This window comes from Festucalex cinctus, chromosome 1 (genome assembly GCF_051991245.1).
Source record: "Festucalex cinctus isolate MCC-2025b chromosome 1, RoL_Fcin_1.0, whole genome shotgun sequence".
Taxonomy (NCBI): Eukaryota; Metazoa; Chordata; class Actinopteri; order Syngnathiformes; family Syngnathidae; genus Festucalex; species Festucalex cinctus.
The window spans coordinates 56,744,680-56,758,766 of NC_135411.1; the positions used below are offsets into that span (position 1 = coordinate 56,744,680).

The following is a 14,087-nucleotide window of genomic DNA, read 5'->3' on the forward strand; positions in this document are numbered from 1 at the left end:
GTGACAGCACATCTAGCAGCTACAATAGTTCAAAGAAGTAAAAGTTCCTGAAACTTTAAGTGGAATTGTGGCTGTACCCGAAAAAACAAACAAAACAAAAAAGAAGAAAATGAGCTCCCCCTGTTGATTTGCCATGGTCGGCAGAGCTCTATAATTCTTGTCTTTTGTTGTAAATATTTCTGAATAATCAAAATAGCAACTCTCTCCATGCTACAATTTTTCTTTAAAGAACTAATACATTACAATACAATATTTAACAGAAAATAAATACTTGTTTTGACATCGTAATCTCAAACAAACCTTATAGTCAAAATGATTGTGACATATAATCACTGTACCAAAAGGGAAACCCAAATGCACAGCTATGACTTCTTCCACCGATCTTGAAACATTTCTGATTGTGTTATTAATCGATTAAGAAGTTTGACTGGATACGTTTGACTTCAAATTGTGTTTACAAATAATAGATTGATAAAGATTTGACATTTAACAACTGCGTGTTTGTGACATGGGTGGTTATTTTGATGACCCTATCTGCACTCGAATGCAGCTGGTGTGTTGACTTTGCAGTGTAAGACGGCCTGACTCATTGGAGACAGGAATCTTTCGCTCTCTCACACACACACACGCATACATATCAAGTGAAAGCACCTCCTTCTCTCTCTCTCTCTTTCTGTTGCTCCTTCTCCTGTATTTGACATTTGTGCAAGGCAGGAGAGTGGTACACAAGTGGAGCTGAGCCGGGAAAGGAATCACGCAAGAGGGAACTTTTTACTGCCATCGTAAAATGGGAGAAAGGACAACATTTGTGCAACTCTTGGTGGGGCTTCTGTTCTGTGCCACAGGTAGAGACACCTCTAAATATTTAAAATAATAACAATAATAATAATAATAATAATAATAATAATAATTGTATATATTATTTCCTCTCTGCAAGTGTATTTGAACCATAAATTTTGAACATAAAACCCAGCTACAGTTGAACCTCCAAATTGGTGGTGTCACTTGACTACAACGTGGCTTCAATTTCTTTCTTAAAAAAAAAAAAGTACAGTAGATACGATACATAGACAGACAGACAGACAGACAGACAGACAGACAGACAGACAGGCAGGCAGGCAGGCAGATAGATAGATAGATAGATAGATAGATAGATAGATAGATAGATAGATAGATAGATAGATAGATAGATAGATAGATAGATAGATCGATAGATAGATAGATAGATAGATAGATAGATAGATAGATAGATAGATAGATAGATAGATAGATAGATAGATAGATAGATAGATAGATAGATAGATAGATAATCGACAAGGGAAAGCAAGTATGCCAAATTACTAAGATACTTTTTAGAAAGCTAATATGTAAAGCTATTTAAATGATAATTCTTTTCATCAGAATAATCGCAATTTAGAATTTTGATTAATCACGATTGATCACTTAATTAAAAAGGCTTTTTTTAATCAACATTTTTTGCCCACCAAATTTAAAGAACACCTGTTATGTGTTAATTTTTTTGACATTTAATGTTATGAGGACGTCTTCAAAAATGTGTATCCACTGCACACGCTCATCCTACTCTTTTCCTAATTAGTTAATTACTTGCATAATTTAAATGACCCCAATAGTTTGACATGAACAAATATTATGAATTTCATACCCAAACATGTATTAAATGCTTTACTTTAATGCATGTGCTCAAACACAACCTGTGCTACCTTTAACGTAATCATCTGTTGTCAGCTAATGGATTATCTGTGGTCAAAATGAATAGTGTGCGTTTAATGTGATAATTTTTGGGGATTAATTAGTTAACGCTTTGATATATAAAAAGTACGTATGTATGAGGAGGGGCTAGGGGGTGTGGTGCTTCACAGGGGCCTCCAAAATGCTTGGGGCCCCCAGAAAGTCTTGCTCTCTGATCTTGACATGCATTTCATTCCTCAATTATTATGCCTTCACCTACATGCAAACCGTTAGTATGGGGGAAATGCCACAGACTTCCGACTTCCGGGTTTGACACATCAGCACCATTTCCGGCCACTGCTGGCAGCGTTGCACCCCCCCATACCGCGTAGGTGTCTAAGCTCTCTGAAATGCTTCGGACAACTGAGACAGGCATACTAACGAGGGGCACAAAGGCGGAAGTGCAAGTAGTGACACGCGGCCCACACATCGCAAACAGGAACCGGAAACAAAGCTGATGTATGAAAAAGTCAAAAGTCCCGCCTCTTCCGTCGCATATACCCCATTGATAGTTGTGGTTTTGAAACTCAAATGGTGGAGCATCATATAGCCTACACTGAAAAAAATGGTACCAAATTTTATTTTATGATGTCCATCCATCCATCCATTTTCTTGACCGCTTATTCCTCACAAGGGTCGCGGGGGCTGCTGGCGCCTATCTCAGCTGGCTCTGGGCAGTAGGCGGGGGACACCCTGGACTGGTTGCCAACCAATCGCAGGGCACACAGAGACGAACAACCATCCACACTCACATGCACACCTAGGGACAATTCGGAGCGCCCAATTAACCTGCCATGCATGTCTTTGGAATGTGGGAGGAGACCGGAGTACCCGGAGAAGACCCACGCGGGCACGGGGAGAACATGCAAACTCCACCCAGAAGGTCCGAGCCTGGACTCGAACCGGAGACCTCAGAGCTGGGAAGTGGACGTGCTAACCACTCGACTACCATGCCGCCTTATTTTATGATGTCTTTGCACATAATAAAATCTGGCTCCAGGTACATTTTAAGTAAGCTATACTTGTACTTTAAAATTTTATAGTCAGATAGTAATATTCACATTCATATTCATTATCTACTACAAAAATGACCAATTACAGATTCTTGATGGGGAGTAGTAAAAGAAGAAGTCTATTTTCCATTTGTCTGCATGACTGTTCTGTATTACATACACTGCCTCCCAGTGTCCAAGGTGGACATACAAGAAGCAAGAACAGTACATTGAGTTGAATTGCAGCATTAAATCATGCTGCACAAACTGTTTATTAATATTTTCAGTGTATTTAATTATATACTATACTAGTGCAATTTTCCTTATTGAAATAAATAAAAACACAAAAATTAGTTTGTTGTGAAGTCTGTAATGGATTAATGGCATTTCCTTTCATTTCAGTGGGGAAAGACAATTTGATATATATTTATTTTGAGTTACGAGCATTGTCAAGTTATGAGTTAAACTCATATCTCAAGGCACTACTGTATATTTCTACAATAATGTGGACTGAAGCAATAAATCATATCCCTTCATGCAGGTACCTGCTGCCCCATCGATTTGAGCCCCCCCAGGGTGGCGGTGCGATATGGAGACCCCGTATTGATCAACTGCAGCACATCCGACCCCCTGTACAAAGGGATGGGTTGGGAGGCTCCGCTAGGTGGCAAGAGTCTTATGCTTGTGCACCATCTGACTTGGAGCGTGGACGCACTCACGGCGTGGAACATCTCGCCCGCATGCTTCCTCAGCCCGGTGGCCAAAAGCGGGCGAGCGCAGTGCTCCAAGAAGCCAAGCGTGGTTGTTTACAGTGAGTGCTGGCCTGGCATGGCAATTCATTGAATTATTATTTGGCTTCTAACGTTCAGAAAAAGACTATAATCTAAGAAAAACCATTCACTAGTTGTCACTAGTTTATTTTCTGGTTGTTCTTTTAAGCTCTATTTCAAACTGAGATTTGGTAGTTAAATACATAAAACGTGATTTCAACATTAATTACATATAATCGTCATTATTATTATTCCCATAATCGCTCATGCCACTGAAATCAAATGATAGCGTGACTGTCTGATCCCTTTGTGTCTTCCTTCTCCAGCGTTTCCAGAAAAGGTCTCCATCCAAGCCAACAGTTCTGTTGTAAAAGAAGAAGAGTCGATTGAACTGAAATGTGTCATCAGCATGATAGCGCCGATTCAAAGAGTTACCGTGCGATGGTATAAGGACGAAACAGTTATCATAGAAAGACGGCCTGAGGGGTCCATGAAGGGACCCGTTGATCTTGTTTTGGGCTACGACTATCAACACTTTGAAACATCTTCAGAAAAGCAGCAGCTTGTCAAGTTCAAATGTGAAGCAGTGTTGGACCTGACACCTGAAGGGCCGCAACTTAGTGTATTTTCACCGGAGTTCAATCTCACAATTGAATGTAAGTATACTGTATGTATGTGTACAGTAGTCATTGAAACAGGATTTTTGGAACAGCTTTTCATGTTTGTTTACAAAAAGTTTGGTCTCTAAAGTGCCTGCCCTCCATTCAAGTGTGATATTATAACAACCAAGTAAATCTTTTATCTTCCTAGTGTAGTCAGTCCTTTCTGTACTTCCACCCCACTGTTACAGAACAGTGGGGCTGAATCTTGCATAAAAAAAAGAGGGTTGCAAGAGCCATTCGGCACTGCTTGCAGCTTTAATGATTTTGGTCTTCCTTTTTCAGATGACATAGAGGACATAGAGCTGACGTGTCCAAATAACTACACTGCGGTGGAGTACGCACCTCACAACCTCTCCTGTTCCGTGAAGGGTGGGTCTTCCGAACCTCTGATCACCTGGTACAAAGACGGAGAGGAGGTGGACTTACCGGAGACGCTGACGAGATACGACACGGGGCAGTATGTTGTTGTTGCCACCTTGTTTTCAAGCATGGTCAATGCCACAGTGGACCTCAATGTTGTATGTGAGTCTGTCTGTTGTATTTTCTCCTGTTGCCATTGACCACTACTGTATCTGTCTACTGTTCAGAATGTTTAAATGCTGTTAGAGAAAACTTAAATCCTAACAACAAATTGTTGTGGTCAGATCCACCCTCGGAGATAGAGGAGCTGGAAGACGTTGAAGTAGAGTTGGGCTCAGAAGTATATCTCAAGTGCTCCACCAGAGGCAACCCGCGACCCGAGTATTCCTGGAGTGCACCCACTTTCCTAAATGTAGATCAGGTCAATGAAGATGGAGTTTCCCGTCTGCTGATCCCAAATGTGGCTTCACACAACACAGGCGTCTACACGTGCCATGCCAGTAACGAAAGAGGGACTGTCTGGAAACAAGTCACAGTGAGTGTAAAAGGTGAGGTTCATACACACTCCAGAAGCCCAGTCAAGTTGATTTATATAGCTCTGAATCATAAAAGACTCAAAGTGCTTCTCAGGCACAGTTTACGAAAACCATCAACATCCTCTGGTCTCTTATGATCTTGTATGTAGGGAAGAGAAAACTCCGAGATAAGCCATTTACAGGAGGAAAAAAAAAAAAAATCAGAAACCTCCCAGGATGACCAGGCTAAAATAGATGTTGAGTGGGCAACATTTATCATGATATACAATGTAAGTTAAAACAGCTTGAGAGTCCATGAAATGAAATAAAGTGCTACATGGCGACTGCTTTGGCAAAGCGGTTCTCCTCAGGACCTAACCCGGTCGGTCGATGCACAATCCTTAAAACAACAGGTAATGACCAATCACGGTTCGCCTGTTTTGTAACGCTAAGTCATGATTGGTTGTTACCTGAGCCCTTGAGCAACTGTGATATAATTTTTAGTCGCCAGCAAGCGGCAAAATTGCCGCCGCCTGCGGGCTGCTTAGGACAATTTTGGGGTTGTCTTCCCCTAAGTTGAGATGTAAACAATTCTACAGAGCCAGCCAGCTTTGGGTTAGTGGTCAAGTGCGCCCTGGACTAGTTGATGATGTTCTAGAGATTTGAACCCAGATCTCCTGACTGCATGCCAGACTGGCCATCGCACCATGTTCATGTGTTTGGGCCAGTTTGGCTTATTCACCGGCAAATAAAGATAAATGTGGAAACCTTTGAATTCTTCTAAGTGAAGAACGAACAGCACATCAAAAGGGAAATTCCTTCCATCTGAAATATGTTCTGTATGTGTGTAACATTGAAACATTGATGTGTGCGTGTGCGTGTGTGTACTGTATCGTGTGTGAGACAGAGTGCGAGCCAGGCTGGTTTCGGTGTACAAGTGGCGCCTGCATCTTGACTCGTCAGAAGTGTGACGGAGAAAACGACTGTGAAGATGGGAGCGACGAAATCTTATGCAGTAAGTCATAATAATAAAAATTAAAAATAAAATACTAATTGTGTCATTGACCAATGACCATTAATAAAGTGTACATACTGTATGATCGTTGGACAACTCACGTTCCATGTTCGTATCTGTGGCGTGGTTGTGCATGCACATTGCACAGCACTGGCAGTCACTTGAAATAAGGAGGTGGGGTCAGCAGGCAGGACCACTGTCATGTTTCCCTTTCCTCTCCGGCGGGAGGAGCACGGAATAGCGGAGCATGTAGCTTTAGCTTTTAGATTCAGCTGCCTCCCGGAGAAGCTGACACACGCACACGGGAGAGGGACGCCGCCCGGCCGGAGCCACCCCTGGCAAGCTAAACGGAAGCCGGGAGAGAGCCGTTAAAAGTGGGGGGCGAGGAAAAACAAAACAAAGTCAAATGGATGATTTCAAGTGCTTTCGTCTTATTTCACTCTTCCTGACTTTAGAACTATCGCGGTCTAACGGAGCCCAGTCGAGTGAGTAAAACGGTTTGTCATGCGAATGATAAAAATATGACAGTTTTCTAAAAATAATTCTGCGGTTGTTTGCTGTTTTGGTTAGCAGCGAATCGGGCAGAGGGACACCACACACACATTTGAAATGTTTCTTTTTTCAGAAGAACAAATGGGCACATTGTTTGCGATTAAGAGTTTTAACGGTGTTATCGTTTTATCTTAAAACAACAACACATAATAATACCCTGCCTGAGAAGTGTTGGTTTGTGTGAATTGAGGAATGTGGACCGAGATGGTGGATGTTGGGTTTTAAGTCCAGCACGAAGACCACAGGAGCAGACTTGGGAGGGTCTTTCCTTCCTGACTGCCTTCCTTTCCTGTTAGACCTTGACAAACAGCTTTTGTTTTACAAGCTCCCAAATGTCAGCACTACAGCAACACGTGTGTAGGGAAGGGCCCTTGTTGCCATACATCCCATTCTCAAGCCCCTTAGCCGTTATCGCACCTGTGCACATTCCATCAGTTTGTGATGGGGTGGCGTGACTCAGTGGTAAAAGTGGTTGTCTCCCAACCCAGAGGTTGTGAGTTTGATCCCATGCCAAAGTATCCTTGAGCAAGATACTGAACCCCCAGTTGCTCCTGCTGACACGACGAGGAGAGGTAGGACTCAGACGCAGGATAAAGGTAGGCCACAAAGGCAATAGGTTCATTTCCGGCCAACAGCTGTCTACTCTCAATTTGAGAGGAGAAAGGGGAATCAAAAAGTGGAGAACTAAAAACGCTCCACTGGGGAGGAAAAAACAGGCAAAAGGTACAAGGGGTAACTAAGGGCGCTCCGCTGTGGAGGATAAGGCACAAAAACAAGGCAAAACAACAAGGTAACAGGAACAAGGACTCGAGGAATGTGGGACGCTTCCATGCACTGACTGTGACACTTCGGCACTGAGGGGAGAATGCAGGTGGCTTTTATTGCTGTAGGTGATTGGTGGCAGGTGGTGATAATCAAGGGCGGGGACCGGTAATTATGGAGCGGCAGGAAGGGCAAGTGACCTGGGGTGAGATGAGACTCAAAATATCAACGTAAAACAGGAAACATGACTATGAAAATAAAAGCATGGCCGTCACGCCGGTGTGACAGTACCCCCCCCCCCCCCTCAATGGCTGGCTCTTGACGGCCTTTCAACAAGGAGTCCAAAAACAAGGGTGGGCGGAAGGGGGCACGGAGGTGGGAAACACGACCCACCCATCCGTCCCAGACAAAAAGGCAGTTCAGGAGGGCGTCCATGACGCCAGACGAGAGTCCCGTCGGGACCGTTCCGAAGACCTTTTCTTAGCGCAGGATCAGATTCGGAAAGTACCAAGGGAATCCCGTGGATCGTTTTGACTTGGTAGGCCTGGCAGACTTGGCAGACTTGGCGAGGCGTGGCAGACTTGGCGTGGCAGGCTTGGCAGATTTGACGAGGCGTGGCAGGCTTGGCAGACTTGGCGTGGCAGGCTTGGCAGACTTGACGAGGCGTGGCAGGCTTGGCAGACTTGGTGTGGCAGGCTTGGCAGACTTGACGAGGCATGGCAGGCTTGGCGTGGCAGGCTTGGCGAGGCGTGGCAGGCTTGGCAAGACGTGGCAGGCTTGGCCGACCTGGCGTGGTGTGGTCGGCTTTGGCTTGGTCGGCGTGATGCAGAGACTTGGCGTGGCTTGATGCAGAGACTTGGCGTGACATGATGCAGAGACTTGGTGTGGCTCAGGGTCTTGGAGATGCGCCCGGCGAGACTCGGGGTCTTGAGGCAGTGACTGGCGAGGTTCAGGATCGAAAGGCTCAAGAGTCACCTGGTTGACTGCGGCTGAGGATGCACTGGTAGCTAATTGGTCCAAGACGTGATCCAAACAGTCTTTTCCCCATTCCAGTACGTTTCCGGAGTTCCAGTCGATTCTGGGGTTGTGTAGACGTAACCAAGGGTGTCCCAGAACCAAAGTGGGTGACGAAGCTTGGATTACGTGGAAACGGAGATTCTCGATGTGTTGTCCAATTTGAACCTTCAGGGGTTCGGTGATGTGAGTGATACAAAAGAGTTCCTTGCCATTCAGAGCTCTAGCCTGAATGGTCCGGGGAAGGGGTTTGGTGGTGGCTCGTACTCGCTTTACGAGGCCCCAGTCCATGAGGCTCTCGTCGGAACCGGAGTCGATGAGGGCTGGCAGGTCTATGGTTATATCATGGTGGCTGATCTGGGCTTGCGTGATCTTTTGGGTCTTGGCAGGTCGGGGTGATGGGAAATTCACCGGTGAACCTCTCTTCACGGTGCAAGTTCCAACCAGATGACCAAGTTCACCACAGTAGAAGCAGCGGCCTTCTTGGCGGCGACGCTGTCGCTCCTCGGTGGTTAACTGGGCCCGACCAAGCTGCATGGGTTCCTCCTCGACGTTCTGCACTTCCCTTAGCGCTGGTCGGGGAGGCAAGATGAGCTGTGGCATTTCGATTTCCATTGGCGATGACAAGGGGGTTGGTTCCACCCTTCTATGGTGCCCGCTGGACTTGGTCAACTCCCGTCGGCGATGATCAGCACGAATCGCTAGGGAGATCAGAGCATCCAAGTCGGTAGGAAGGTCCACGGGTATCAGGAGTTCTTGGATGGCGGGTGAGAGTCCTTTCAGAAAGTGGTCCTGTAATGCTGTGGAGTTCCAGCCACTGTTTGTGGCCAAGGTGCGAAAGCGGATTGCATAATCGTTGACGGGTTCTTTGCCTTGTTGGAGCCGGCTCAATGCTCGTGCCTTCTCTCGGTCATTGTTGTCGGGATCAAAGACCTGGCGCAAGGCGGCTTGAAAATCCTGTACATTTTGGCAGACCAAGGAGCCCCTGGCCCATTCCGCGGTTGCCCAGGTCTTGGCTCGTCCAGTCAGGTGGGACACTATGAAGGCTACCCAGGACCGAGCTGTGGAAAATGCCTGTGGTGAGTGTTCAAAATGGATGTCACACTCCGTGAGAAAAGTCTGACATTGTCCAGGTTCACCGGAGTATCGTTCTGGGGAGGCCAGTCTCAATCCTACCCCGGTGAATGACGTGGTCGGGACGGAGAGTTCGGGGAGTGGTAGCTGTCCGGTGGGGGTTGGAGCTCGACGCCGCGTTTGGCTCACCAGTTCGTGGACCTGGCTCGACAGCTCCTCCAGCTGCGAAATCACGGCTTGCTGAACCTTTTCCTGGTTGGCAAGCCGGACCTCAAGGCCCTGCAGCGCAGCCTCGACCTTTCCTGCTGGGTCCATGCTGGCCGAAGTGTACTGACACGACGAGGAGAGGTAGGACTCAGACGCAGGATAAAGGTAGGCCACAAAGGCAATAGGTTTATTTCCGGCCAACAGCTGTCTACTCTCAATTTGAGAGGAGAAAGGGGAATCAAAAAGTGGAGAACTAAAAACGCTCCACTGGGGAGGAAAAAACAGGCAAAAGGTACAAGGGACAACAAAAGGCGCTCCGCAAGGGAGGAAACAAGGCTCAAGGCACAAGGGGTAACTAAGGGCGCTCCGCTGTGGAGGATAAGGCACAAAAACAAGGCAAAACAACAAGGTAACAGGAACAAGGACTCGAGGACTCGAGGACTCGAGGACTGTGGGACGCTTCCATGCACTGACTGTGACACTTCGGCACTGAGGGGAGAATGCAGGTGGCTTTTATTGCTGTAGGTGATTGGTGGCAGGTGGTGATAATCAAGGGCGGGGACCGGTAATTATGGAGCGGCAGGAAGGGCAAGTGACCTGGGGTGAGATGAGACTCAAAATATCAACGTAAAACAGGAAACATGACTATGAAAATAAAAGCATGGCCGTCACGCCGGTGGCGGCGTGACACCTGCGTCATCAGTAGGTGAATAAGTAATCGAATGTAAAGTGTTTTGAAGACCTTGGAAGGTGGAAAAGCACAATATAAATGAAATACCATTTACCGTGATATTTGTATTTATCTCCCATTGACTCGACAGGCGAGCACCATGAATGCCCCATTAGGATACACCCAGAGACCCTGGTGCTTCAATACAAGGGCACAAGCCAGAATGCCACGTGCATGTTCACCAGCTCCAATGCCCCTCGAGCCATGGCCTGGCTGGATGGCCATGGCTTGCCCTTCAACGAAACAACTTGGACACCTGACACCCACGCAGGCTGGGACTCTGCTCCTCTATGCACTGCCTTCCTCCAGGGGCAAATAATTTGCCAGAAGCCTCTGAACTTCACCCTCTACAGTGTGTATTCTTTTATTCTCTAAATCTAAAATTGAATGCATGTACTGTAATGAAATTAATGGTAGTGATAGACTGATGTGTTTTTTTCAAGGCCGATACTGAATATTAGCAGCCAAGGAGACCGATAACCGATATTTCAAGCCGGTATTAATTTGTAGTCAAAGCGAAAATATTAGCGTCAACATTTAAAAAAAATATTTTTTCTTGTACTTTTATACATACAAAAATTGACAGCTTTGTTTAAAACATTTTAACAAAAATTGCAGGGATATACCAGGATCATCAGCATGTCAAGTCAAAGTAATCTTTATTTATATAGCGTGTTAAGCTAAATTAAAAACTAAGTAAATAGTTCCCTAAAGTTTTCTACTGTAAATAAAGTTTTGCAAAATTTCAACATAATTTCTTATTATTTTAACAAAAAGTGTAGGGAGTTCTCAATAAATTCATAAATTAAAGTTCCATGTATCACACTGAGCGACAAATGCATGCGAATGTAGCTAATTTGGGGTTTTCGTCAGGGTTCGTAAAAGGTTTCAAAAGATCTTCACAGGCAGTGAAAATTTGTCTGAACATGTTCGAAATGTCTTTGTTACAAGTAAAAACTGTGAACATCTTGCAAATCCTGATGATAACCCTAAATTTGCAACGTTCGCAAGCATTCACCGAGCTCAGTGAGATGCCAACATTATTGGCTTTCATATTCGTCGAAAGGCTGATGCCGACTGATATTTATCAAAATGCCAAATATCGGCACTGATAATCGGTCTATCCCAAATTAATGGTGAACTCATCTTAGTTCACGCAGAAATTTACTTACTCAGTGTAAGTACAATTGGACAATTTCCAGCAGCTCACCTGATATACAGTACTCTCATGGCATTGTTTGGGAATCACTGTTTTAATGTGTGCTTCTGTCATTCACTTTTTTTCAATGACCATGACCAGAAACGCCAGACAGTGTCACCGTCCGTCCAAGCAACAAGAAGATCTTTTTGGAGGGCAAGATGTGCCAGCTACATTGTGACATCAGTAACGTGGCTCCAGCACAAAGCCTCATTGTGCGCTGGTTTCACGGCAATCGAACAATTGAGCCGTCAGTTAAAGGTAAGGAAAAATAAAGCCAAAGAAAAGGAAAATCCTGTCCAGTGGTACCTTGAAATACAATTTGAATGTGTTCTGAGATCATAATCATAATTCAAAATATGAATCATGTTTCCAAATTGAAAATAATGAAATGCCATTAATCCCCCAGCAAAAAACTATAATGTTGTTAATTAATAAAACAAAACAAAACAAACACTTTGTAATATTGTACTTTCTAAAAACATACAGTTATAATATAATTAAAGTGACAGCGACAAGAAAAATAAACTTTTTGGAGCTTTTAGCCATGTTAAAATGCTAATTCATCACCAAAAACATGACAGAAGTGGTGTTTTCTTCCATTCGCCCCTCTCTGAGAACTTCTAGGTCATTCTGCTCTCCAAGCACCAGCCGCTCCCAACCAGAGAAAACGAGCGAGTGCTCACTTTATGACATCATAAAGTGCGGACCCACCCCCGCACCGCCTCTGAGGACTAAACGCACACCCACTTTCTCTGAGACCTCCATGGGATAGTGACAAAAGTAGCCTTTATCAGTAAACTTTCGGTCCAAATGAATTCAAAGAAGTCAATTGTCCTTCACATTTGCAATGGCAAAGCGCAATGGAAATTGCATTATCTACATTTAATGTTATTGTTGACAAAGCAAATAGTTGTAGATATCACCCTAATAACTATATTATTTAATTTTAAAAAATGCATAGCGTATCATCTTGTAATGTTCAAATTAATATAAAAGTGACTGTATTTTCTTTTTTCCCCCACAAATATCTTTAAAAGTGTTAACTTGTAATATTAATATTTTTGTTGTTAAATTGGTATTTTTCCATTTTAAAGAATAGCATTCTTTCAAATTTTGACTTAATCTCATAACCTTTATATATAGGCTGTGGTTAATTTTAAGTCTCGTGAGAAGCTTGTTGTGACGTCAACACAGCATTTTTGTAGAAATCCAACTAGTAAGATTCATTTTTTCTCCCCGAAATGTCCTGCAGAGCCTCTACGATTGGCCGACTGCCCACAAGATTTGAACATGTCGTGCGAACCGGGCGAGAACAGGATGCCGGTGAACGTATCTGCCAGCGCCAGTTTCCTTCTGAACCGAACGCATCATGAAGCTGCTTTAAGTTGCGAGGCTCTCTTGGAGTTGGGACCGGCGGGACCGCGGCTGTTACCCTCCATGATGTCACGTGCTATCAGCCTCAACGTCAACTGTGAGTCATATTTCGTGTCCACAGTTCCTACTATATCACACATCTTTGGGGTGGGCACATATCTACTTGTCTGCAGTGGTAATCACAGCTATATCGCAGAAAACAGTGTTTTATTCCTAAAAAGTACATTTATCATAAGCCACTGTAACATTATGTATAGTTTGAATGTTAACGCTACACTTGGACTGGTGGATATAAAACGAACAAAAAAACTGTACCTGAATAATAATTCAATTAAAATGTATTACAGGTAAGTTTAAAACAAAAAAGAAAAAAATAAGATTTGAGATAAATGTAAAATCAATGGTAACATTTGATAAAGATTAAATACAAATGTGTTGTACTGAAGTTAAATACAAATTAACCATACTTAAAAAAAAAGTTGTACTTTTATTGTACATGTATTTGAAAAGTCAAAAATGAACAGTACTGGATTTTTAAAAGTTTAAACAGGCTGTATGCATTGTTGGAAGTTTCTGTTGGATTGCATTGTGAGTTTTAAATGTTGTAAATTTGATTTGTATTTAATTCAAGGATTTTGGATACCAAAGAGTCCACATACCTTTAGTGGTACTTGTACCATACTTTGAGAATCACTGCTTTATATTTTTGAAAACATAAGATTAAAATGCAGTACTTTCACTGTGAAATGAAAATTTTAGGAGTGTTATATGAATTGTCATTCTCTTGGTCTCTGATTGGCTGCTAGTAACATCATCCAAACTTTTAGCTTAGTTTCAAGGCATACAGTCACTTCCAAGTGTTCTACATCTTCCAATTTTGGTTGGAATAAATACAATTGAAACTCCTTATTTCACATTTTCTCAGCATATCGTAACTGTTCATGGAATTTCATAATTTCGGCATTCGGTATTCATTCACGGCACTTATCAATACTGTGCTGTACTTTATATACTTATGTTAGCTTTTTTTTTTTTTTGGTGTTGTAATGTGTTTAAAAAGTCTTGGGCCCGGTTTCATAGACAAGGGTTATATGAAGCCTGGATTAGGTC

General features: G+C 43.6%; 1 protein-coding gene across 3 annotated transcripts in view; it reads left to right on the forward strand.

Annotated features, from left to right (window-relative positions):
- Positions 1–705: 705 nt before the first annotated feature.
- The window catches only part of LOC144001754 (vascular cell adhesion protein 1-like), an 18,279-nt gene continuing 4,897 nt past the window's right edge, over positions 706–14,087 (forward strand). For 2 of the 3 annotated variants that reach the window (XM_077496301.1, XM_077496315.1), the window contains exons 1-9: positions 706–845; positions 3,283–3,552; positions 3,838–4,167; positions 4,456–4,695; positions 4,818–5,081; positions 5,956–6,063; positions 10,485–10,754; positions 11,703–11,861; positions 12,856–13,074. In XM_077496301.1, coding sequence (XP_077352427.1) covers positions 788–845; positions 3,283–3,552; positions 3,838–4,167; positions 4,456–4,695; positions 4,818–5,081; positions 5,956–6,063; positions 10,485–10,754; positions 11,703–11,861; positions 12,856–13,074 — 1,918 coding nt within the window. In that variant the 5' untranslated portion in view covers positions 706–787. The remainder of the gene's footprint in view (positions 846–3,282; positions 3,553–3,837; positions 4,168–4,455; positions 4,696–4,817; positions 5,082–5,955; positions 6,064–10,484; positions 10,755–11,702; positions 11,862–12,855; positions 13,075–14,087) is intronic. The other variant, XM_077496306.1, reaches the window with a different exon arrangement.